This window comes from Ochlerotatus camptorhynchus, unplaced genomic scaffold (assembly GCF_037179485.1).
Source record: "Ochlerotatus camptorhynchus isolate MF236.1 unplaced genomic scaffold, CSIRO-AGI_Acam_v1.1 ptg000237l, whole genome shotgun sequence".
NCBI classification, from domain to species: domain Eukaryota; kingdom Metazoa; phylum Arthropoda; class Insecta; order Diptera; family Culicidae; genus Ochlerotatus; species Ochlerotatus camptorhynchus.
Window position 1 is genome coordinate 569,546 of NW_027040727.1, and position 27,739 is coordinate 597,284.

At 40.6% G+C, this 27,739-nt stretch overlaps 1 protein-coding gene across 1 annotated transcript in view; it reads right to left on the reverse strand.

Annotated features, from left to right (window-relative positions):
- Positions 1 to 27,739, reverse strand: part of DIP-alpha (Dpr-interacting protein alpha) — a 361,511-nt gene that overhangs the window by 154,503 nt on the left and 179,269 nt on the right. Inside the window, exon 2 of the mRNA XM_065225809.1 lies at positions 7,486 to 7,595. Within this exon, the coding sequence (XP_065081881.1) occupies positions 7,486 to 7,595 (110 nt within the window). The remainder of the gene's footprint in view (positions 1 to 7,485; positions 7,596 to 27,739) is intronic.

Below are 27,739 nucleotides of genomic sequence, written 5' to 3' on the forward strand. Positions count from 1 at the left end.
GATGGCGAACAAAGTGATGTTGATTCTGACGATCAAGTGGTGGACAGTAGTGTTCGGAAAAGTGGTAGAAGTGTGGTGCCACCTAAGTGGCACAATGACTACAACATGAACATTAGTGCGTTTGCCCTGAGTGCAGAAGATTTCATGGACAATTTACTGTCTGATGTCGGTGAACTCAAAAAAAGGAGCGACTGGTCGTCGTGGAAAAGTGTCATCAACGAAGAACTTGAATCTCTCGAGAAGAACAATACTTGGCAACTTGTCGAGCTTGCCGCTGGCAAGAAGGTGATTGACAGTAAGTATTTAAAGTGAAACGGAACAGTGAGGGTTTAGTGGAGCGCTATAAAGCTAGACTAGTAGCTCGTGGTTTCACCCAGCGCCCGCGGTTTGACTTTACTGACGCTTATTCTCCAGTAGCGAAAATGTCAACGTTGCTAATTCTCTTGGCATTAGCGAATCAGAAAGACTGGCATGTCCACCAAATGGACGTCAAGTGTGCTTTCTTGAACGGTGTTGCTGGGTGAGGAGATTTTTATGCGTCAACCCGCTGGGTTTGAGAAGGGGAAGAGACTTGTGTGCAGACTAAATAAAGCAATTTACGGTCTGAAACAGGTGTCCCGAAATTGGAACCAGCGATTGTTTGCAAACTGGGATTCAAACGCAGCGAGTATGATTTTTGTTTATATCAGTGGTCGTGCAATGGATGTGTCGTGCTGATAGTCATCTACGTGGATGATATTCTGATCGTGAGTAATTCGATGAAAGCGATAGATGGGATCAAGGGGCGTTTATCCACCGAGTTTGAAATGACCGATCTCCATGAAGTGCGGAGCTTTCTCGCTTTGAATATTCAGCGTGACAGACAAGCGGGAGCAATGGTGATTGATCAGAAAGCATATGTTCAGAGTGTTCTTGAGCGATTTGGTATGTATCAGTGCAAGCCGTCCGCTACTCCGATGGAACCGCAGTTGAAGCTGATGAAAGGTAGTAAGGATCAGGCTACAGATAAGCCGTATAGGGAGCTCGTAGGGTGCCTCATGTACGTGATGGTGACCTCGAGGCCAGACATCTGTGCGGCAGTGAATTACTTCGCTGGTTTTCAGTGTGGCGCTACAGAAGAGCATTGGGTGCATCTCAAGCGCATATTGAGGTACCTGAAAGGCACTTTGGATCACAAGCTGTTGTATCGTCGTATGGAATCGGCGGACATGTTGGAAGCCTACGCGGACGCGGATTGGGGCAACGATCCCAATGACCGGCGATCGGTATCTGGATTCGTTGTGAAGCTTTTCGGTTCAACTGTTACTTGGGCAACGAAGAAGCAGTCGTCGGTGGCTCTTTCGACAACGCAAGCAGAGCTTATGGCCTTGTGTCAGACCAGCTGTGAAGTTGTGTAGGTTATAAATCTATTGAACTCTGTTGAACTAAAAGTAGTGGAACCAGTGAACGTATATGAGGACAATCAGGCTTGTATTTCGGTTACAGTAGAGCCCCGTAAGCATAAGCGCATGAAGCACGTAGGGATTCAGAACTTTTTCTTAAGGGAACTGGTAGAGAAAGGTAGAATCAAGTTGAAGTATCTACAGACTGAGAATCAGGTGGCAGATGTGATGTCGAAGGGGTTAGCTTCGCCGAGATTTTGTAAACTCATTCTTGAGGGGGATGTTAACAGTGTAACTGAGTAAAAACCAATTGAATCACCACACTCCCCAATTACCGTGCACCAAAAATAAATTTTATTAGTTGTTCTTTGTCCTTCTTGAGAACCCGACCAAAAAGTCTGAGATCAAATTGAAATCTAAATTTGATGTTGTGATTTCGCTGATAATGATTACACTGGTTACTGTCGTTTTGGTCATTTTTACGTTAAGCCTGGTACGCAGCTGAAAAGTATTGACGTTTCTACGTGCTACGGGATGGGACACGGAATGCTAAAGAAATTAATTTCCTTTAGCATTTCTGGACCCCGTACCGAGGGGGGCGACACATCTAAATCTCAAGTTAAGATGCTCAACAAATCTCACACTAGCGAATCAATCTTCGAAAAATCTTCTTTCATTTGTCGCATCTACTTGCATCGAGCATCATCTTTTTGCAGGAAATCTTCAGAATCGTCATCAATCTTCTTTCTAGCTACTCAGCGTGCACGCAGCTAGCTACAGCAAAACACAATCTTTTCTGCATCGTAGATAGAGTCGTCCCCCTCGCCCAGTACGCAGTTCTAAAGAAATCGGTAAAGAAAAGATCGATTACATTGGTATCGTGATCGACATGAAGGTGGCGCATTCTGAATGTAATTTCACTTTCCTTGCGGAATAATGATATGATCAATTATTTCGTTAAGTAATGTCGGCGTTTATTTTAAAACTGATGTTTTGGATGAATTTTATCAACATAAACACTAATAATTGATGATTTTAAAATTTGACGACACTGCGCTATGATCTCAAAATCTAACAAACGACACCTCCCTATAGCTGTCAAAATTTCTTTTGGGAATAATCATCAAAAATTACTTTTCCGTTTTCTTTTCAGCTGCGTACCAGGCTTTACCTTGAAACTTACAAATGGCCTTTTCGGCCACTCTGTAACTCTTTATTTTTATGGTAAATCCTCATCAGGAAACGTCTGTCTGTGAAACATGCTAGAAATTTCCTTTCCCTCAGAGTTGATTGGAAATGCTATTTAGCATAAAGCTTTAGTGAGATAATTTATTAGGTAGAGAATGATCTTACAAGAGGGTAGGTGGATAGTTCCGTTAGAGTACGGCAGTATGAAAAATTGAATAGAAGTTCAAAATGAGCGAAGGGTCATTAATGCGACAGTACAAAGTCAAACGCACACCCTTTGCCTAACCCGTACGATGTACGCGGAGATTTGAAGTATGTCTTCAAATCTACAGGCAAAAAATGTGCGCCCGCCTTTGCATATTACTGTCTGCGGCTGTGGAATAGTTCTAGCGACGTTGTCACTCCTGTGAAAAGCATATATTGATAGGATCAAGCTTTGCGTGAAAAGAAACGGTGCCTCACTGATACCACGGTGGAGTGAAGAGACAAGACAAAGATCGCTAGATTTCATGCACAGATGCTTTTGGGATTTTACCATAGGAGTAATAAATTGCACAGTCGTCGTCAACGTCAATGCTTACTGAGCATGCAACCATTGCATTTCATAAGAGCCAATGTCGAAAACGTAAACAATGAATTTTTCCGCGAATTTCTCGAGAATGGAAAACCACCGATGGTTATATAGAGGTAGAGTCCCCATATCCAATAGAATTGGTGGCTTAAGGCTTGTACTCGAAAAAAATTTACCATGTTTATCCGTGTGTAACTTTTTTTATCCGTGGGTAAAAATTGATGAAAATTTGAGTATAACTAGTTTGGAGTGAATTGTTTACATGTGCAAAATTTCATAACAATCGGTTCAGTGGTTATTGAGATGTCATCGAAACAAGAAGAAAATCGCCGGAGAATTTTGCGCGCCGTCATGGAAAATCCGACTGCGACCATGAGATGGATCGGAAGACAACTGGAAATCACTCATACAACTGTGTCTAGGGTGGTAACATCGTTTAAGAAAATCGAAGACAGCTGACCCTGTGAAGGCCCGGAAGGTGTTGGATTATTTCAAGCGTAATCCGAACCTTTTGATTCGCGACGTGGCTCTGAAGGCAAAGTGTTCCGCCTGGTTCGTTCAGCAAACAATGAAACGAGCTAGGCTTCGTGTATTCAAGGTCCGGAAGGCACCGAACCGGCGTGATCAACAAAACAATGGGTCTGGGTTCAATCCCAGCCGAGGTCGATGGGATTTTTATGAGGCATAAAAATCTCTGGTCACGTCTTCCTTCGGAAGGGAAGTAAGCCGTTGGTCCCGGCCCATGTGTGTTTGATTGAATGGGTGCGATATCCTACGCAGGTGTGGAAGCTGCCTTCCTGCACATTCGATTGTCGTCAATGGATGGCAATCGATGTCCGTCGGTGATTGGCACTAGATTGCGGAACAGAGACCGACGTTAAATAGAGGAAAAAAAAAAAACAAACAAAACACGGCGGCCAAATCCCGCGCAAGGAAGCTGTATCGAGAGTGGTTAACGAAACCGATGTCTGTGGTTATGGATGACGAAACCTACATCAAGGCAGACGCAAAGCAGATACCGGGGCTGGAGTTCTACGTTGCCAAATCACGGTTTGATGTTCCGGAAGACATAAGGAAGAATAAAGTGGACAAATTCGCCAAAAAATACTTGCTCTGGCAGGCCATATGCCAATGCGGTAAACTGAGTAAACCGTACATCACAATGGGTACTATCAACAGCGAAATTCACCGCACCGAGTGCCTCCAGAAGCGTCTGTTTTCCTTCCTGCGGTCCCACGGAGGCGAGACATTATTTTGGCCGGACCTGGCATCATGCCATTTCGCGCGATTGACGTTGGATTGGTACAGAGACAATAACGTTGTTTTTGTACCAAAAACCGCCCAAATTCATCAGAGATTCGTCCGGTGGAAAGATTTTGGGCCATAATGAAGGCCAAAGTTCGAAAATCGTCCAAGGTGTTTAAGAACGAGCTGGAGTTGAAGAAAGAATGGATGAAAGTGACCAAAAAGGTCGGCTCCACCATTGCACAAAATGTAATGAGGGGTCTTAAGGGAAAGGTGCGGGTTTTCAGCGATGGAAAGGAAATTGAATAAAGTAATTGTGCCGAAACATAATCCATATGTATTAGTTCATTCCCTGGAAGTTTCATGAAAATCCGACTTAAAATAAATTTTTGGCGAACACTTTTGTCTGGTGCATTTTTTTCGAGTACAGACCTTACATGGATTGACTTTGAGCTACGACAATTTACGGAAGAAGCCATTGTTTAAGTTTTCGACATTGGTCCTTGTTGATATGATGAAAATTTTTCTTTTGACAGATCGATGGCCAAATATACCAGTTATTCCACTGAGGCAACACAAAAAAAAGGGCCAACTTTTAGTTAGTTATTTTGCATGAAGTTCTACATATGTTATGTGTCAGAACCGAGGCAACGAATTCAAGCTGAGCATTCCATTAGGTCCTAAGTAATATTGACAAATTCTCTTTGTCGACTTTCTCTTTGTATCCCTTCGGTCATGTAAAACATTCCCAGATCGATAAAAGAAGCTTTTATGTAGCATCTAATAAGAGAAACACAACAAGAAATGGTTATGGGCTCATGTTATTAACGAAAGAGAAAGTCGACGAAGAGAATCGATCAATATTACTTAGGACCTAATGCAATGTTCAGCTTGAATTGGTTACAAAATTGACATTAATCTGTTAAGACGAAATCAACAGATGATCGATTTCTTGCTGATGAAAAACATTTGGGCTCCTTGGATATTGGATAGTCACACTTAGAAATAACTACTTTTAAACGAGACGTAATCCATATTGGACGTAAATTATGGGACGTAAACAAACATTTTATTTCGATTTTCTTGGGCCGCTGAAGAATGAAAGATAAGGCTCCATAAAAACGGTCATTTCAATAAATGAAATAGTTTGCGTCCCTTTTTAGCTTAGTTCCGTGCGAAGAGCATGGAAATCGGAAGTGGTAACCACAATAGGGGGAACTTTTCCTTCTTGGAATTAAACCTGGAATGTTTAGTATAATTTTGCCTGGACGATGGATCATTCTCATCATCCGTGAGCATATCAAATTTATTGTTCAAATAAATTTCATCAGAAGAGGGATCAAGAAATTGACCTTTTCTTTTGCATTTGGTAAAAAATAAAAGTTTTTACAAATCGACTTCCAAGCATATTACTATAAGACTCCGAAGGACTGAAGAAGAATTTTCCAAGTTGATGTCCAAACAGGATTACCTCGGGTTGGGTGGGTTCAAACAAGGATCGAAGAGGAAAATAGTAAGGTGAGTCAAAAGTTTGACCTTATTTGAAACATAAAAATATCTTAAAACTCCAAGCATTTTGAATCAATGAATTCCGTACACAAGATCCCAAATTCAAGGTATACAACTTCTTCTGGCAATGCGTTGATGCATTTTCAGTTCATTCTTAGCTGGAAGAATTTTTAGAAAGAGTGTTGTGCAAAACGATCTTTGGTGGTTCACTGCGTGGGAAGAGGGGGGGGGGGGGTGTTTAAGTCATAAAGAAACCACATGTTTGTGCTCGATATTGCGTCAGCACTTGGCGAACTACGAAATCCACAAGAAAAAAGTGGTGTTCTGCAATAATTGCAACGGGTCGCAATTTTGTCGAGACTTTTGTCACATTTAGCTCATTTTATGATAGTTTAGAGTAAGTAAATACGTTTTAGACATTTGTGAAAGCCCCACTATAAATAGGCAATTCCAGCTTCCTGATGACTTATCAAAAGTATGATACTCCTGAAATCATCTTCAAGAGAAACCACAGCGCAACAGAAAACTCGTAAGAACCGCACAGGAAGAGCGCTTCGGCCAAGTTTTCGCAGATATAGCTCGCGATGGACTGGTCAAAAAGAATTCGAGATTGAAGGCTTTTCTCCGCTAGTATCCAATGCAGTGGTTTCATTGAATGGCAGATTTGCCAACGGGGAGCAGTGCGCTTCCATTGCAGCAAAAGACGCAAAACGTGGTCAGCACTCACACACTCATCACGAAACGGTTGCTTTCCAAAGTCGACGACGCATCGACTGAAGGAAATGCTGATGAAGAACAATGAGGAGGACCACACAATGGTTGCTGCCGAGTGAACAGACGATCGCGTGACACACATTGAGAGTGGTCTGCTTCTGCCGACAGACGAGTGAACACTAACGATGCGCACTGATTCGAACACATTTTGTTTTCCCAAATGCACTGCGATTAGAAAATCATCTCGAGAAGGTTCTATACGAAAATGTTCATTATGTAAAAACTGCCACACCAATGTTAATATGATTGATTAAAAGTTTTCATGTTAGTGAAGCATTAAAAGCCTTGAAACCCGTTTAAAATGCTCGCCGAAATCTCGATGGCTCATGCGAAACCTTCGTTAATAAAGAATCAATATTCATAGACACACTACAGGGGGGCCTCCTTTTCTACATACATAATCCTAGCCTAGCACTCCGACCGACCCAGATTTGCGGTTCTGGAGAATGATGTGCGTTCTACAAAATCGCTATTTCAATCAGTTTGAAACCGAAATGATGTCGTTCGTCGTTAGACTCGCCCTTGTCAACACCGCCGTCACTGTGGATCCCTATTAGTATTCATTTTCGCTGAAATGCGGTCTGGAAATTGGAATAAAATGGTATGATTTATCAAGCGGAGTTTAGCTGCTTGGTAATTTTTGTATATTTTTTGCCAATGTCAGATATTCAAACACATTCAGCCGATAGTTCACGCACATCTGTCATGTTCCACAGAGCAAGGATATCGATATGACGTATCTGCGTTCAGCGTAAACGAGAACCATCTTCTCTCGGCCGGGGAAAGCTGGGGATCATTTGATTATATGTGACTTACCCGGTAACCTCCCAGGTGCCGTACGTGACAGGTGAATGTCGCATCCCGTCCGATGGCCACCGATATGTTGATTATTGGCTCTGCGAAATCCGGCTGGTACGTTGATACATCTGAAAATTGAGTAAAAGGAGAAACGAGGTCACTTATTAGTCGGCGTGTTTATACGGCTTCCGGTGCGAACGTGGTTCAAAATTGGGACAAAATTGAGAAAACTGTTTCTGTTTCAGACGCACTCAGACGGCGTTCGGAAACCTTTCAATCATTTTCCCTGTCCTCTCGGCCTGTCAGCTGCTATTAGGAAAGTTTGACTTCTTTTAAAGTGCACTACCGGAGCAGGAGGAAAGAAAAAGGGCAACACGGTGGTGACGTGCAACCTCTTTTTTGCATCCTTGCTCCGGAAGCAGCTTAACACAACACGCGTGTTTGGTTGCTGCTAGTGCTGCTGCTGCCGCATCCTCTTTCTGTTGTAAAGGAAGCAATAAATCATGTGCAACTTCTGCCACTTCGCTGCTCGCCTCTCACTCTTTCACGAGCTTTCTGTTGCGCTAATATGGCAGCAAACGTGCCTTCGAGGAGAAAAGGCACAGTGGTGTTGAATGCAGACAAGCCCCGGACACGCTTGTTGGCACTTTTACACGAAAGCTCAAAGGCAGGTTAGCGTCAGCATACGGAAGAAGTCAAGGGATGCTGATCTGGTTTTAAGTTTTTTTTTTGCTTCTTCTAGCATCTACGCTCTTGGCTTCTTTTGAACAAATTTCTACTGCGGGATTCAAAGCTGAACATAAGGAAGCATCATTCACATATGGTGTTAAAAGGCATGCTTGGAGGTACATGAATTATGCATTTGCCGATTATGGAATGTGTTGTTTCGTTTATGCTCAGATAGAGCTTCCGGCTACACTGGATTTGCTCTAAATTTCTAGAAATGTGCCCTTAACGAGCAATTCAGAAGATCATATACATTCTCAACTATTTGTATTTTTTACCAGGTTCTCGTACTTTTTAATATATCTCAAATCCACCATCAGTTGCACTTCCAATCATAACAATTTAGAATTCATTAGTTGCAAAGCACTAAAACTCTGCTCCTTTCACCTTCCTCAAGCTACAGGTACCACACTTGATATCTCGTATCGAAGCTTGTCAACAACTCGAATCATCTCTCTCCAAGTTGTTATTAGGAAGCCACTTGAGTATTTCATTACCCGAAACATTCGGCCCAACATTGTTTCCGCTTGCCCTTTAGCAGGAATATCAATTTTATTCAAAAGCACAATCTAGTTGATGCTTTTGCATTCAACAGAGACAACATATGTTCGAAACCTTCACCTCGACCATCTTCCCACCGTTTTCCCATTCCATTCGATTATAAACTTCCACGTGGAGCTATTTCGGAAAAGCCTACACAGTCACAACTTACGATTGTCTGCAGGATCTTACAGCATCAGGAATTGCCAGTTGGATGCCATACCATCCTCAAACGGAACTTCGGCCCACAACCCCTTCCACGGAATCAGGATTAGGTCACTTGCTTGAATCTGTTGTTGTTAGATGCAATGATTCAGTCAACACATTTTGGTGCGGTCGGTGTTCGGTGTGTGGGTGGCGATATCATCCCAATGCCGAGCAGACCGACATCGAATGAGCATCGGACCGTTTAAAGACAAGCTGGTAGCAATCGACCGCAATCTGCACAAGCTGCAGAAAGGATTGATTCCTTAATAGACGGAAGGCAGGAAGTGCTCCAAGTGCTGGCAGCTGATGGTAGGGTTTGTCTGTTTTCGGTATTTGGGGGAGTTCTATCGGTAACCAGTTTAGTGGAGCATGCTTTTGTGTGAATGTTCGCACATTTGTATGAATAATTTACATGCAGTGTATGTCCGATTTTGGCAACCCGTCACCTATGTCTTTAATTTTCATGAGCTTCTCATTTTGTAATGTTTAGCTTGTATTCGTTGTTCTTTGTACCATCGGTACAGTTGAAAACCGTATTAACCCACTAGTGACTATAACAGTAGGCGTTTTATGGTAAATATATTTTTGTTTCATTATTGGTTCATGTTTATTTTCAACCATTAAATTAAGTTGAGTTCCATTTAATTAAATTTAATTATTTGTTGTTCTTATTAACCTTCAATCACAGACAAACAGACATAACTTTCGCAAGTTGTTCATCGAACAAGCATTTAACGGTAAATTTAAAAGTATCATAGATGGCAGTATCGTCACCTGTGGCGCGTATAGTCAATTCCCTTGCGTTTGACGTTTACACACTACCGCCATCTGTTCAACGTACTACCCATCACAGTGTACTCAACAGATGGAGGTATTGTTTTAGCGACGATGTTTTACAGTGAGAAATATTCAATGTGCTAGGTCTGTTTGTCTGTGCTTCAATAGTTCCTTTATATTAAATTAATTTGATTTAAATATTAAATAAAACCAAATGCTAAATGAAACGAACTCGAATAGCTAAAGAGCATAAGCGGCGCCGGTGGTGTAGTGGTAAGTGTGATTGCCTGTCACCCCAAAAGGGCTGGGTTCAATTCCAGTCCGCGCCGCCGGGATTTTCTGAGGCATAACATCTTTGATCACGCCTTTCTTCGGAAGGGAAATAAAGGTAGGGTCCAAGTGTGGGAGCTGCCTCCCTGGCGTCGTTAGCATTGGAAGATCGACAAAAAACAAATCTAAGAAAAAAAAAGCTAAATAGAAGAAAATTAATTTTCAGTCACACAACTTTCGTAACTGTAACGTATCGTTTGAATTCGTTCTCCGGTTATTCGGTTAGAGAAATCCTTCATCAATCATAAGGAATAAGACGAGCAGATTGTAACGATTCAAGAGGGAGATCTATATAACTAAACTCTCACGACCGTGACTTACGGAATCCGTTGGACTTCCGTTCGCTGAAGTCATACCTCTTAGGACCTTATCTGAAGATTCACAGAAATTTCTCACTCACTTTGCGCTAGACAGTGGGGGGAAAAGAAGCGTGATCTTGTTAAATGATTCGGTGTGAATTAATCTTTTTGTCCAGCTTCTGCATTCATGTTCCATCAGATGTCACTGCTGCTGTTTGCGGTGGCATCTGTCGAAAACTACTCATAATCTGTTTTACGTTAATTGTTCACAGAGAACACTGCAGTGCAAAACATGTCTGGTACCTCCATAGAGGTAACTCTAAGACTAGTAGGTCCCGAAGAAACGTGCTCAACTTTTTGGCTCAACTCTGGTTCTATCTTCGGTCCCAAGCTAATCGATTCACCCCTCGAAACATAGGAAAATCCAATAACCCCTCATTTTATCTGTCAAACTTTCATAGAGAATCAAAACAAACATTATGTAGTACTAGAATTTTGACTAGAATGGGGTACGTTAATCGATTTGCTGGGTACCAATAGGCTAGTCAAGTAGTGAGCCAATTTAAAATCGTTAGTTTCGTATTGATTGTTGGTACCTCTGTACAGGCATCGACTAAAAACTCAGAGTGGTGCAAAAAACACTGGTGCTACTCTAAAATAAGGGAGCGCGTCCCTTATATTTGGAAGGAGAAAGAGACTAAGGAGAGAGAGATTTCATATTTAGGAGAGAGTAGTTGGACAGCTCAGGTGCTACTTGCGTATAGCACAATCGAGTAGTGCACGGTGTTATGACGGGAGTAGCACTTTTCAATCGGGAGAGACGTGGCTTAGAGATTTACAAGAATGGCTGCATGTGTTAGGCTGGGTGCAGAATATTTTTTTATATTTGTTGCAGTATGTAATTTTCTTCACAAGGGGGTTAGCTCTGGTCGACATTCCGGCGAAAAATCTAAGCCAACCCGACACGAACCTGACTTCTATCAAACCCCAACCCGATGTTGACCCGACATTGCCCCAACATAAACCCCAAATTCACCCAACAACTGGGTTTCTTCCACACTCCACTGTCGTATATCAAATGATAGTGGGTGACTCAATTGACAGTGACAATGAACTTCGAATGAAAAGGGCTCTTCAAATGATGGGCACGAGATAATTTTTTTCATAGAATCGATTTAATAGTTTTATTGGTTCATCTTCAATCGAATGATATGAAAATTAACAGCACTGATGCTAGCTATCATACAACGCTACAGTTATAGAGAAAGTTCACTGTAGGAGAAACAAAGAGAGAGACAGAGAGAAAGAGACTTAACACCGTTGGAGCGGCAGCTCTCCAACACAAGAAGACTGCAATGTGATGCACGATTTTAAATGCTCTTTCACTTCTCTTTGGAAATGAAAGTGCAGTCTCGCAACAGCGTGTGTTTTACTCGCAAAAAAATGAGTAGCACCCGAGGCTCTATATATGCCCCAACTAACAATTTTCACAAAGTAAACGCTTTACTCATTTCATGTATATAGCCTCAAGTTGTATTCAAACGTTGTACGAAATGAGGAAACCTTTAATCAACCTCTATACAAGCAAATCTGGCGTACTTAGTCAGCTACTTATGGCTGTTGGGACGGTTGGGACAAGCTTTTATTGCATATCCATTAACGCTTATATACAGCTGTTATCCTGCTGTTTAGTTGTGTGTGGACTTGAAAGGCGCTTATTCAACCTTTTACCGGTTATCCAATAATCACTACACAGCCTTGCCTTGAAGCCAGGTTAAATATTGTTTACGATATTTTTTAATGAAGGAATTTATTAAGTTTATATTTTGCTGTAAATCAAATTAATCCAAATTAGTTACAAGCAACATCACCAATTATTTACCCTGCACCGGAAATCTGGAATCGAACTCAAGACGACCGCATTGGCAATCCTTGACACTAACAACTGTGCTACGCCAACACTTTGAACTGATGTAAAAAAATCAACATGTCATTCTACAACAAAATCGCTGAGTAGAGGCTTTATAATAGTGCACATGACTCACTTTTCTCGACTAGTTACTTCACCTTTGTAAAGGAGCAGAGTAGAAGCTGTAAAACTGCACACGTCTAAAAATAAACCTAGCTGACTGTAAAAATGCATCCAAAGTAGCGCTAACACAGTTGATTAGCTGAGTACAGGTTGTTTAGTTGTTGAAAAAACACTTTTGATGTTTATGTTATTCAGCAAGAGTGGTTGGTTGTGTAGAAGCTATCAAATGAGTAATATATTCACTTTATTAGCTTTGTTTTGCATCGACTACCTGTTAGGGCAGGAGTTCCTCAGGGTAGCATTCTTGGGCCTATATTGTATAACATTTTCACTTCGGACCTCCCTGATTTGCCTCAGGGTTGCCACAAATCTTTGTTTGCTGATGACACAGGCATTTCCGCTAAAGGAAGAAGTCTTCGTGTTATTTGCAGCAGACTGCAGAAAAGTTTAGATATTTTCTCTACTTATTTACAAAAATGGAAGATTTCTCCCAACGCTTCCAAAACTCAACTTATAATATTTCCACATAAGCCTAGAGCTTCGTTTTTGAAACCTAGTAGTAGTCACATAGTCACTATGAACGGAGTTCCAATTTCCTGGTCAAACCAAGTGCAATATCTTGGATTAATACTTGACCAAAAATTAACTTTTAAAGATCACATTGAGGGCATTCAAGCCAAATGTAACAAATATATAAAATGTTTGTATCCTCTTATAAACAGGAAATCCAAACTTTGCCTGACGAATAAACTTCTAATATTTAAACAAGTTTTTAGACCGGCCATGCTTTACGCTGTGCCAATATGGTCTTGTTGTTGCACTACCAGGAAAAAAGCACTTCAAAGGATTCAGAACAAAATTCTAAAAATGATTTTGAAGTTGCCTCCCTGGTACAGTACAACCGAAGTACATAGAATTTCGAATGTTGAGACTTTAGCACAAATGTCCAACAAAATAATTAATAATTTCAGGCAAAAATCGTTGCAATCCTCAATTGCAACGATAAATTCCCTTTATACTTAGATAATATTTAGTTTTAGTTTTTAGTTTTAAGATATCAATTGTTATACTGACATGCAGGTTAAAAAACCTGTTTAAAATACTGAATTGCCAAGACATGAACAATGTAAAAACACTTAGATATATATCATAACAATTAAGGATGGTACGTTACTGCAGTAACTGGAGCACCTAGGTTAAAATGAAATGTAATTTATTTTGAATTTGGAACAAATAAAGAGTTAAAAAAAAAAGCTTTGTTTTGCAGCTACAAGTTGAAAGTTGATTAGGGTGTGTATAAAGTGACATTAGCGTTTATTGGCTGTTGCTTTTAAGTGAGATTGGTAAACTGAATAATGGTTGTGAAAAAGTTGAGTAAACGCTCTACAAAACAATTTCTGCAGCTTTTTTTCAGCTACTTTACAGCACAACGCAGCAAAAGTTGGCTTACAAAGCAGAAAATGTTAGTTGGGACATTTAGATTAACATTCGAAGTCCCTCATTTTTTACACATTCTGCACACAAAATAGCTCACCACTTACAGAATTTCCCGCCGATTTTTATGTATGGGGTGGGGCAGGGCATCAAGTATATTTTATGCAGAATATGTAAAAAAGTAGGGACTTCGATATATAGATGTACCAGACATGTTCTGTAGTGACAGATACTCTATTTTGTGATCTGTGAAAGGGAAATCACAAACCGAGTGTCATCAAAATACATGGCATATTGAGAAATTGAGGTCGTGAGAGTAAATTTTCTCTCTCAAATTATTTTTTTTGGCTCTCTGGGGACTGGTAGTAAAGCAGGAAAAACTGTATGAGGAAAAATAATTTTTATTTAATTGTAGCTTGTTTAACAATAATTTCCGGGAAAAAACTGTACGACAAAGTCACTGACTTATTTATTTAGGTTGTGAATGGCCGGACGATATGATTAATTGGTGTGAATAAAACTTTAAGAGGATTTAGATTAGTAGGAGAAATGTATGTAATGTCGGCCTAAGTGTCCCTAATTTGGGCCCATACATAAATTCAGCAATCGACTAAATTTTCAATAGCAACCAAAAATATCCATTAGTGCCGTCCCAATGACGCGTTAATCTAGATAAAAAATGATAAATAGCAGATTTTGAGCGATGGGCCCAATCTTAGATACATAGGCCAACATTAGAGCCATTTCCCCTACTACTCAGTTTGAAATGTATTCCAGTAGGCTACTACAGTGCTTTCCCGATTTTGTCCACCCCCGATAATGCCAGCTTTTTTATCCCGATTTTGTCAGTCTGAAGATTTGCTGAACTTGTTACCGTTGCGACGTAATATCCCAACTTGCTTGCCGAATAAAAAACTATTCGTATTAAAATTTCAATTATTAATTGTTAAATGTCTAATTTTTATGTGTATATGTCTAAAAATAAATATGATAGTTAATATAAACTTCTTGTTAGGAATATACAAGTTACCTGCACACTCTACAAGTTAAAATGTTATATATATATACATGCATAATAAAAGCAAGAACAAAGTTTGTTAAAATACACATTTAGTACACACAACAACACGTTAAAATTGCTGCAGGGGACGGTTATTGGATTGTCGCGGGTGGATATAGGACGAATAAAAAGGAAGGAACAGAGAAAGGAGAAGAAGAAATGAAGGGCTAGCTACTGGGACTGGAGCAACAATCGAGGCTTTTTCCAAAGTACCACGGAAGTGAACGGATCATCGTGCAACATTAAAAAGACGAAGCTAGAACCTCGTGAGCGATTGTGGCCGTTTTTCCCCAGACACCCACGGAACCAAAGGGGTTAGTCTGTACCGCGCGTATCCTGAAGTTTATCGGCTTGTGTTTTGTCGCCAATTAGGACGCGAAGACCCACGCTAGCTCCCAGTGTTACCCCCTTGTGGACCAAATCTCGGCAATCCAAGCCGGCCCTCGAGTTTTGAGGTTAAACCGACGACGCCCATCCCGACATCGCGTACTGTTTCCCTGTGTGAGCCACGCCCGACGGTAACCCTGGCCGTAGCCTGAACCACGGTCAATCACACTGACTGGTTCCCTGAGCGCACCCAACCAGACGACGGCGCCCAGTATCATCACGGTCCCCCCCGACCACTCGCCCGCGACCACGTGTCCCCTCAGCAGCCGGCCGGCCAACCCTTACACACCCAACCCACTGTAAGTGTTAGTTAAGAAATAAAAAGGATTAAAGTGAATTTGTGTGTCGTTTAATCAATGAAAGATTGGACTCTTGGATAGCGATTCCATGACAAAAGCCGACCCTGAGAGTGAGAGGCCTCAAGCTCAAGCTAGCCAGTAAAAAGAGGCGGATGTAGCCCACCCCAGACGACCTCCGTGGCTAGACCAGAGGTTAGGGGAACCTTTAGACTAGCCCTTCTGGCTAGGCAGTAACAATTGGCGCCCAACTAAAAAAATCAAAGCTATTCAAGTGTTCAAGATTTCGTTAGATCAGCCAATCCAAGAGTGTGCAAGGGAAGCTAGCGAGGTTAGGTTTTGGCAAGCAAACAGGATAGAGTGTTTCGATGGTAACGCGATCGTTGAATTCCTCCACTATTGTGTTCTGAAATTCATTGAATCATCTTACTAGTGCGCGTACCCTTACGAAAGTCTGCATTTTTTGTCGTTTCTACACCAAATAGCGGGAGTAATTTTGCGTTAAATTGAGTGAATTTGATGGTTATTGAGTCTTGATTCGACTAATAGTTCTGAGCAGGGTTTTGTTTCGGATCAAAAGATTTATTGTGTTTGATTTGATGAATGGTTTTCGTCAAGAGTCAAATTTCGGATTTTGTTTTCTTTATTAGGATTTTCAAATAACTTCTTCGTGATAGTTCAACATAGTCTTTTTTTTTCAATTGCATTCGAAATGGATTTACAAACGCTTTACAGAGGGATGAACGTGTCTCATCTATCCATTGATGAGGTTGAACACGAGCTTCTCATTAGAAACATTCTGTTTGGACAGGACGAACACGAAAGCATTAAGGGGGTATTCCCGATCTTTTTTTCAAAAAATCAAAATTTTTTTTTCACGTTTTTTTGTACTTTAGACTATATACTTTCATCCCCCCAAGCCGTTTTCCGATAAGCGAATTCGGTGTCCAGGCATAGCTGACTAATGGTAAGAACCCCCAAATGGTTTTAACTAAAGTCAAAACTTTAAACGCGTTTTTCTCGAAACCACATTTTTTTTTATCGGGCGAAGATTTTTCTCAGAAACTATAAGAGATATTGACTTGAATCTTTGCGCATTTTGTTCCTTATTAAATTCTTTGGAGCTTCTTCCACTTTCAGCCAAAAATATTAACATTTAACATTGTTTGAAGCACCTTAAAGCTGCAAAAAAGCGGGCTAAAAATCGCCTGTTTTTTCATATGGCCGCCATTTTGTTAATTTGCTAGATTTTTTGCTGCCAACGGGAGAAGCTCCAGAGAATCTTATGCAGATTATTAATTTCATCACGAAATCTGTTTCAGATGAAGCCGTTCCAGAGAAAAGTCTTCGCCCGTCCAGGCGTTTGCGGCGAACAGGGGTCTGTTTGCCGCCATTTTGTGACGTCAATAATGTATTTTTTTATGTCGAAAAAAATTTATTTGTAAACTTTAATGTTCAATAAACAAGAATCCCAAAGAGTTAGGCGCATTACTATTCATTTTCCTTGAAAAAAAAAAATAATTGAAAAACAGGCCGAAAAAAGGCAAAAGATTGGGAATACCCCCTTGAGCGGAGAAAGTTGAAAGATCAGATGAAAATTGAGCGGGAAACCAACACTTTTGTTGCTTCACCCAGTTGGAGAGCTGTTTCAGAAGAGACTGACATCATAGGTGCCAAGCTCAAAATTATCAGTGGATTGCTCAACAATCCGAAAGCTGATGCTCGTCAGAGAGAAAAGCTTTGTACTCGACTAGTGCATTATCGTGTGCGAATTTTCATGCTCGTGAAAGCTAAAGGTTCAGAAAAACATTTGGGTGAAATTTCAGATCTAGGAAAACATGCCAGTCAGCTGTTTCAAATTCATTTTCCTGAAATGGAGACAAACAATGAGCTCCCAAAGGAACCCACACAACTAGGATCGGAAATTGATAAGATTTTGGAGGAAGTTAGAAGTGAGATTGAAATCCTAAATGTAACAGCTATAGAGAATGAGCTTAACGAGGCAACCTTATCAGATGAAGCAAGTGGTGGTGTAAAAGGAAGTCATTGACATCCAAAAAGCAGGACTTGGAAGCATCAATGAAGCGAAATGATGAAAAATTGGAAGTTTTAACAGGATATGAGGAAGGGAAACAAGAAAATGTAAAGGAGGTAATCAAACATTTCAAGACGTTTGTGCTGCAATCTTCAGCACAACAAAAATTGATGAGAGAAAAAGAAATAGCTATGAAGGAGAAGAGGATAAGAGAAGCAGAGGAAAACATTGAGCGAAAAAGGAATTTGGAGAAACTTTTGACCACCCTGAATGATCAATTGAAGGCAAATCAGGAAAGAATTGAAGCCGAGCGGGAGCAATAAATAAACTGGAACAAGGGACAGGAGTAGGTTTATCCAACCCAGTTAAGAAAGATGACGGGAAAATAGATTCAAATTCAGAGAACGAAGATTCACAAAGGGGTAAACCGAAAAAGCAGTTGTCAGAGGAAAGCTCTACTGAGAGTATAGAGGACGAGTCAGAGAAGCGAAGTTTTTTGAAAAAGATGGAAAATAAGAAAAAGAAGGAGGAGAAAAGGGAGAAATTCCGACGTTCATCGTCAAAAAAACATGGGGAAAAGCGTCACCGAAAGGTAAGCTTTTCCTCAGTTTCTACGAGTAGCTCACTCACAAGTAGTAGTTCCGAAAGCTCAAGCTTTTCGAAGTCGGAAAGCTCTTCGAGTTCATGTGAATATGAAAAACGGAGTAGGAGAAAACATGGAAGGGAAAGGAAAACTAGGAGCAGTTTGAAAAGAATTCCAGTTTCTGAGTGGAGATTAAAATATGACGGTAAAGATCAGGGACGACGGTTGGCGGAATTTCTTAAAGAAGTCAAGATGCGGTGTAAATCGGAAGATATTTCCGACAGAGAACTTTTTCGTAGTGCGATCCATTTATTTTACGGGCGTGCGAAAGACTGGTTTATGGAAGGTTTTGAAAATCGAGACTTCCGTAGCTGGTCGGAATTAAAAAGGGAACTCAAGCGCGAATTTCTTCCACCTGATCTAGATTTTCAGATTGAAATTCAAGCCACCGGACGTCGACAAGCTCGCGGAGAGAAGTTCGTCGATTACCTGCATGACATGCAGAAGCTTTTTCAGTCGATGACTAAACCAATTTCGGAGCATCGAAAATTTGAAATCATCTGGCGAAACATGAGGTTTGACTATAAAAACGCTTTGACTGGGGCGGGGATTAAATCTCTGTCCAAGCTAAAGAAGTATGGTCGAATCATCGATGAAAATAACTGGAATTTATTCCAAAAGCCTAACGAAGGCACGAACCGTTTGAGAACCCACCACATTAATGAAATTTCGGCTGTCAATGATTCGAAATCAAAAACAAGTTGCGAGAATTCGCGAACTTTCTCCAAGAGCCAACTTAAAAATAAAAATGAAAATGATCAAAACAAGCGACCTGAGGATCAAAAATGGGGAAAGGAGGGAAAAAAGGATGGAGGACCGATGGAAGGTTCAGCAAAGGGCACTTTGAAAACTTTAGCTCAGCAGTATGAGCGCCCACCGATTGGCACTTGCTATAACTGCAGGAAAAGGGGGCACCATTACGCTGATTGTTCAGATAGGAGGCGAAAGTTCTGTAGACTGTGTGGATTTTCAGACGTCATTACTCCTGAATGCCCTATCTGCCAAAAAAACGAGCAGAATTCAGCCTGAGGAGGCAAGCTGAATCGTCACCTACAAAACCTCTCTCAGACGATCGATTACACACCGATCTTTTGACGAATGGTTTCGAGCCATTTTCGGATGACGATTATGTCTCCGATATGGAAATCGATGAGCTGTTTGTGAAGATCGAAGGAGATAACCGACCGTTCGCAAAAGTTTATATAATGGGAACAGCAATAATGGGTTTATTGGACAGTGGTGCTCAGAGGACCGTTCTTGGGATCGGATGCAAACAATTGCTGAAATCACAGAAATTGAAAATTTTCCCTACAGACGTTTCCCTGAAAACAGCTTCGGGAACACCTGTGGAAGTTGAAGACTACGTTCACCTACCAGTGACCTTCAATAATGAAAATAAGATCATCCCGGCTCTGGTTGCTCCGAATCTGAAACGAAGATTAATTTTAGGGTACGATTTTTGGAGAACATTTAAAATTCAACCCACGGTGCAATTCGAGCACAGTGAATTGATAGAGGCGATGCAAAACGAAGGAACAGGGGATGAGGAAATTAGAGGAGGAGAGGAGGATGGTGACGTAGAGATTATCACAGGAGAACAGAAAACTAAGCTTGAAGAGGTGAAAAAGCTCTTCAAAATAGCAATAGAAGGAGAAGTTCTTGACGTCACTCCTCTCCTCACTCACAAAATTGAACTCAAAGAAGAGTTTCAAAATACACCACCCGCCAGGATCAACCCCTATCCAACGTCCCCCGTAATGCAGAAACGCATTAATCGTGAGTTGGATAAAATGCTTTGTCAGCAGGTGATTGAACCCAGTAAAAGTGATTGGGCTCTTAGCACAGTCCCAGTCATTAAGCCCACCGGTGAAGTTCGCCTTTGTCTAGATGCTAGACGACTAAACGATCGGACTAGAAGGGATGCTTATCCTCTCCCACACCAGGATCGTATATTGAGTAGACTAGGGCCAAGTCCGTTTCTTACAACCATTGATTTGACTAAAGCTTTTTTACAAATTCCGCTTGACTTCAGTTCTCGAAAATATACGGCGTTCTCGGTGTTGGGTAGAGGATTGTTTCAGTTCACCCGACTGCCTTCGAACTAGTCAACAGCCCCGCCACGTTGGCCCGGCTAATGGATAAAGTCTTGGGCTACGGTGAACTGGAACCGAATGTGTTCGTCTACCTCGACGATATCGTCGTTGTAAGCAGTACATTCGAAGCACACCTTCAAACACTGGCAGAAGTTGCCCGATGACTGAGGTCCGCAAATCTCTCCATTAATCTTGACAAATCAAAATTTTGCCTGAGCGAATTACCATATCTTGGGTATATTATCGGATCCGATGGTCTACGACCAAATCCCGAACGAGTTGAGGCCATAATCAATTATGAACGGCCAACATCACTTCGTTCCTTACGTCGGTTTTTGGGAATGTCGAATTATTATCGACGTTTCATTCCCCGTTTCAGCGAGATTTCTGTACCTCTGACAAATCTCTTGAAGAAGAAACCTAAAACGATCGTCTGGAATCCGGCTGCCGAGAAAGCTTTTATAGAGCTGAAAGAGAGTTTGATCGCAGCTCCAGTCCTCGCAAATCCGAACTTTCAACTACCTTTAACAATTCAAACTGATGCGAGCGATAGTGCCATCGCCGCAATCCTCACGCAGCAGCACGAGAATGGAGAGAAAGTTGTGGCATACTTCTCACAAAAGCTCTCTCCAGCCCAACAAGCTTATGCAGCATCCGAAAAGGAAGGATTAAGGTGAATTCAGATCTAAGCGTACATTAGCGGAGCGGAGCAAAATTTGCGTTGGAAGGAGAGAGACAACTAGTACTCTTCTCCCTCTCGTACCTTCGCAAAATCTCTCTCCGCGCGTGAAATATCGCTCAGATCTGAATACACCTTTAGCCGTGCTGACTGCCATAGACAAATACCGTCCATACATAGAAGGCACAAAGTTTATGGTCATAACCGATGCCTCTGCACTCACCTATATAATGAAGGGAAAGTGGCGCACTTCGTCTAGACTCAGTCGATGGAGTATAGAATTGCAAGGTTATGACTTTGAGATTCGACACCGAAGAGGGAGGGATAATTTAATCCCGGATGCACTATCGCGTTCGATGGAGACAGCAGCACTAGATGAGGGAGATGCATGGTACTCCATTCAGTACAATAAAGTCCTTTCGACACCAGACGACTGTGTAGATTATAAAGTGGAAGAGGGTAAATTGTATAAATTCGTACCGAGTAAAACCGAAATACTCGACTTTCGCTTTGAATGGAAGCTTTGTGTTCCGGAGAAGTCTCGGGATGAGGTTCTCCGAAAAGAGCACGATGAATCGTTCCACGTTGGATACGATAAGCTGCTGGATAAAATCCGAACAAGGTACTTCTGGCCGAAGATGGCCACCTCAATACGGAGATATGTCGAACGGTGCCGAATCTGCAAAGAGTGTAAGCCAACAACCATCTCACAACATCCAACCATGGGTAACCCACGAGTAGCCACGAAACCTTTCCAAATTCTGGCGATCGATTTCATTCAATCGTTGCCTCGATCAAAATCTGGTTATTCACACCTGCTGGTACTCCTGGACGTCTATTCCAAATGGACCGTTTTAGTTCCAGTGAGGAAGATCTCGACGGTTCTTATTATCAAGATCCTCGAGGAACAATGGTTTCGTCGCTTTTCCGTTCCTGAGATCTTGATTAGCGACAATGCGACGAGCTTTATGAGTAAAGTTTTTAAGGATTTCTTGAGCCGGTATCAGGTGAAACACTGGGCTAATTCCCGACACCATAGCCAGGCTAATCCGGTCGAGCGTTTAAACCGGAGCATAAACTCATGTATCCGAACGTATGTTAAAACTGACCAGCGTTCATGGGATTCGAGGATCTCAGAAGTAGAATATACTCTGAACAATACGTCGCATTCATCTACTGGCCTAACACCATATATGATTTTGTTTGGCCATGAAATTATTGCCACCGGTGAAGAGCATCGTCGTGATCCCGACACTTCTGATGTCTCCGAATCTGAAAGAGTGGATCGAAAATTAAAAATTGACCAGAAAATACACCAAATTGTCAGCAAGAACTTAGCTAAGGCACACGAAAGAAGCACCAATGCTTATAATCTTCGGTTTCGGAAACCTGCGCCAAGGTCCCAGGTGGGACAGAACGTTTATAAGCGAAATTTTACGCTATCTTCGGCTGGGGAATCCTATAACGCAAAATTAGGTCCAGCCTATACACCGTGCACTATTGTTTCACGTCGAGGAACTAGCTCCTATGAGCTTGTTGATGAGCAAGGTAAAAATCTTGGTATATTTTCATCAGCGGATCTTAAACCCGGCGTCCCCGATGAAAACTGATCTCCGTCCAGCTTATCAGTTGATAAATTACAATATTAACGATGAAATTTTCCAGAAAACGATGAAATTCGTCCGATTTTGCAGAGCCTTTGTTGAGTACGCGTCTTTTGTATATAGGATGATTATCCACTTTTGTGTTTTGTAGAGCAAATAATGTGAGAGTAGAATAACGAATCTGATGATTTGAGAGTGTTCAGCCGTTTTGATTGTTTTCCGTATAGAGTTGTCCCGTTTTGTAAAAAGTAGATATTAAAGGACCACACGAACATCATTGTCTGCGAAGGTAGAAGCGACAGGGAAATTTGACCGATCAAAGGTAAACAAACTACGAATGCAAACATTTCCAATTTGCAATGAGCAGAAGCTACGGTATCAAGTTTCAGCCCTACATTTTCAGATTCTGATTAAGTTAAAGGGTGATACGGTCAAAATTTGGTCAAGGGAAAACGCGTGTAAATCGGTGAAATCGTTTATTTAAAAAATCAAATTAAATTTCTTTTTCAAGTTCAATTAGTATAAAATTCAGGAAAAATATTCAGTTAGGCTTCCGCTTTTCCAAATCCGAATTGCCGGGCCTTACGCTTGACCCCTGCCATCAGATTTTGTACAGCCACCTTGTCCACCTTCTTCGCCGCAGAAAGCCAGTTTGCCTTGAACTGCTGCTCGCCCTTAGCAGTTTTTTTTTTGGTCTTCTTTAGGTTCCGCTTGACAATAGCCCAGTATTTCTCAATTGGGCGGAGCTCTGGCGTGTTGGGAGGGTTCTTGTCCTTGGGAACCACCTGCACTTTGTTGGCGGCGTACCACTCCATGGCCTTTTTACCGTAATGGCAAGATGCCAAATCCGGCCAAAACAGTACGGAACAACCGTGTTTCTTCAGGAAAGGCAGCAGACGTTTATTCAAACACTCTTTCACGTAAATTTCTTGGTTGACAGTCCCGGAAGCTATGAAAATGCTGCTTTTCAAGCCACAGGTACAGATGGCTTGCCAAACCAGATATTTCTTTGCGAACTTTGACAGTTTCATGTGCTTGAAAACATCTGCTACCTTTCCCCTTCCTTTTGACGTATAAAACTCCTGTCCCGGAAGCTGCTTGTAGTCGGCTTTGACGTAGGTTTCGTCATCCATTACCACGCAGTCAAACTTCGTCAGCATTGTCGTGTACAGCCTCCGGGATCGCACTTTGGCCGTCGTATTTTGTTTATCATCGCGATTTGGAGTCACTACCTTCTTGTAAGTCGATAGTCCGGCTCGTTTTTTGGCTCGATGCACGGTTGTAGACGATACACCCAGCTTATTTGCGGCATCTCGGAGAGAGAGGTTAGGGTTTCGCTTGAAACTACCGGCAACTCTCTTTGTCGTCTCAGCGGCTTCCGGTTTTCGATTTCCCCCCGATCCAGACTTCCTGGCTGTCGACAAACGTTCCCCAAACACTTTAATTACATTTGTAACGGTTGATTTGGCAACTTTTAGCGATTTTGCCAACTTTGCGTGCGAATAGCTCGGATTTTCGCGATGCGCGAGCAAAATTTTGATACGCTGCTCTTCTTGCTTGGAAGGCATTTTGACAACTGAAGAGTGAATTCCAAAATCAAAATAGGAGCAACATTCTACACACACACACCTTCAAAATGAGGGGTGTTCAGGTTTTTTAAATGCAAAATTGAAAGAAATACGTCAAGTTGATATTGACCAAATTTTGACCGTATCACCCTTTATACCTCTTATGACCCACAAAAATCCATAAATTTAAAACATTTTCTCTAGATCTCACCTAAACAAACCTAGAATCGATTCCACAAAAACAACATTCGAAGAATAAGTCATCAGAATAAATTCGTTTTGATAAAGAAGAGCAATCTTACTCTTCCTCAAAACAATACCTTGTTTTGGATATTGGTAGAGTTGAAGATTTAGTAACCATTTCGCGGAGTTGATTGCGTTAACAAATGGTTCTCAAAGCCTGTTTGAGACTCTTATTTGTTGTTTTGACGCAAATAATGTAGATTTTTGTATGAAATCGAGAGCATGAATGTTGCGACTCAAACCTGGGTTGGTTTAAATGAATTTAACATTTGTAAAATTAATCGAAAACTTTGTTTTGATTAATTTTAGAGAGGGAGGAGATGGTAGTGTTACCGTTGCGACGTAATATCCCAACTTGCTTGCTGAATAAAAAACTATTCGTATTAAAATTTCAATTATTAATTGTTAAATGTCTAATTTTTATGAGTATATGTCTAAAAATAAATATGATAGTTAATATAAACTTCTTGTTAGGAATATACAAGTTACCTGCACACTCTACAAGTTAAAATGTTGTAGAATACTATAGAGAACATGAATACGTAATAAAAATCGAATTGGCTGTAAGCAGAATTACGTCATGATTTTTAAATCGTGCTTGAACATTCTTCTTCTTCTTCTTGTTCGCATTTCAAACTTATTGCTTAGCGCATATTAGCTTATTGCGTACTCTCAACTTAGTGTTCTAAATGCTTTTCCACAGCTATTAATTGAGAGCTTTCGATGCCAATACCAATGCATGAATTTATATATTGTGTGGCAAGCACAATGATACTCTATGTCCAGGGAAGTCGAGAAAATGTCCAACCTGAAAGATTCCCTCGACCGGACCGGGAATCGAACTCCGGCTTGGTAATACCGTGACTTTACTGACTAGGCTATGAGGCCCCTCAACATTCTGGGACACCCTATATGCTTGTACTTCAATCACCGCCACCTGACTCCATCCCTAAGCAGCTGGTCATGGTGAATGGTATTCCCAAATGCCACAACCGAACACACAACAGGACACTCAGCCATAACGGAAGCATTCACCATGTTCGAAAATGAAGCAAAACATAAATTATTTTATAAGCGGCGCCGGTGGTGTAGTGGTAAGCGTGATTACCTCTCACCCCAGCAGGCCTGGGTTCAATCCCAGTCGGCGTCGCCGGGATGTTCTGAGGCATAACATCTCTGATCACGCCTTCCTTCGGATGGGAAGTAAAGCCGTTGGTCCCCGATTCATGAGTTGATGGATCGAATAGGTAGGGTCCAGGTGTAGGAGCTGCCTCCCTGGCGTCGGTAGTATTGGTGCTCAGCACGGAAAACAAGATCGACGAAAAACAAATCAAAGGAAAAAAAAAAAAAAAAAATTATTTTATTTTCATTATTCATTCAATGATAATCAATGAATGGAAACCCGAGCAGAGAATGAAAACAAAATGAAAACTAAATTTGATATTTTGATATAAGCATTCGTGATAGCATAGTTTGCCTACCGTGTTGTCGAGTTAACAGTAATCATAACAGAAATGAGATCTAAATGGTATATGAAGGATATTAAACAGATAACAAATCATGTTTTCTTGATAACAAATCCATGTATGTGTTTTGATATCAGTGATTTCGTTGATAGTAAACAAAATAAGTAATCAATATGTTATTATATCTATGGTAGGAAAACAAAATATAAAAAAAAACTTAATTCGTTATTACTTTGATATCATGATATCAAATTTAGTAATCTGAATGTTTTTAAATCTATTGGTTGATATCAAGATTCAAAATCAAAAATGTTATCAATCAGTTTTTATTTATTCAAAACGAAGCTATATTTCAATAAGTTCTATCGATATCTATCTTATATCGGTTGGTAAATTAAATTCGCATGTAGATTAATATCAAAAAATGTTGTAAAATATAACTGTAAAAATCACAATCCAAGCTGAACATTGCTTTAGGTCCTTAGTAACATTGACAGATTCTCTTCGTCGACTTTCTCTTTGTATCTCCACGGCCATGTAAAGACATTCCCAGATTTTTTCAGCTCACAGATCGATAAAAGAAGCTTTTATCTAGCATCTAATATGACAAACACAACAAGAAACCGTTATGTGCTCACGTTATTAACGAAAGTGAAAGCTGACGAAGAGAATCGATCAATTACTTCAATACTTAGGACCTAATGCAATGTTCAGCTTGAATTGTCTTTGTGATGTTGATTAATAAAATAGCAAGCATGCTAATTGACTTGTAAGAAAAAAATGTAGATTTCAGAGATAATGGAAGCTTTTTTCATAAAATATATATATATTTTTTTTAAGATATGAGGGGGTTAGAATGAAAGGGGTGTAAGTAAAATTGATCGATTCTCTTCATCGACTTTCTCTTTCGTTAATAATTCAGCTGCAAACAAATTCTTTGATTCGTGTGTCATTCTGGATGCTAGATAAGAACCTGGCTATAGATAAGAACCTGGCTATGTGGCTATCAAAAGAGAAAGTTGATAAAGAGAATCGATCAAAGTCACTTACACCCCTTTCTTTCTAACCCCCTTAAATATCAAAATAATATCAAAATATGAATTCTACTGAAATTAAAAAATAGTGTATCCAAATATGTTATCAATATGATTTTAAAAACATAATTTGATATCATATCGATATTTTTTTGATATCCGACTTTGCTCGGGAAACAATGAAAGTACGTCACGCAATTCAAAAGTGCCCTTTTAAGTCGTTTTCCTTTAAGTATTTGAATAGAGATAAAATGTACAAACACGCCGATATCACACCTATTTTTATTTCCTGTGTGCTAGAATTTGAAAATTGATATCAAATCAAAGGGGGCCCCTTGATTAAGACGGCCCTGGGAAACCCTTACTGGATTATAATATCATTATTTCAAGAGCAAATTTTCATTACGTTGAATGTAACAAAGGTAAACAAAGTCGAGCTATCAGTGTCAATCGATTCTCCTGCTATTACACTATATACTGTCTGAATATAGGATCAAATCCCATTTTTAAATTTATTTACCAGTCAAATTGCTTTTTGACGTAATCACCTTCCGATCAAAATAGTTTTCGATGTTACTTAAGTCACCCAATTTCTATGGAGATGCCGTTTGACTTAAGTAACAGCGCTGAGAAACCCGTGAAAAGTGTACGTTCGTCGTTTCGCTTTCTCATTATTAAAGTGAATAAATCGAACTGTTTGTTGCTAAGATGATTTCGGTGGTCCTAAAATGATGAATGGGCTGCACGTAAGGAGACGTAATTGATAATTCTCCCGAATATCCTGGTAAATACACTTTGACTTAAGTAACAATAGGGGCT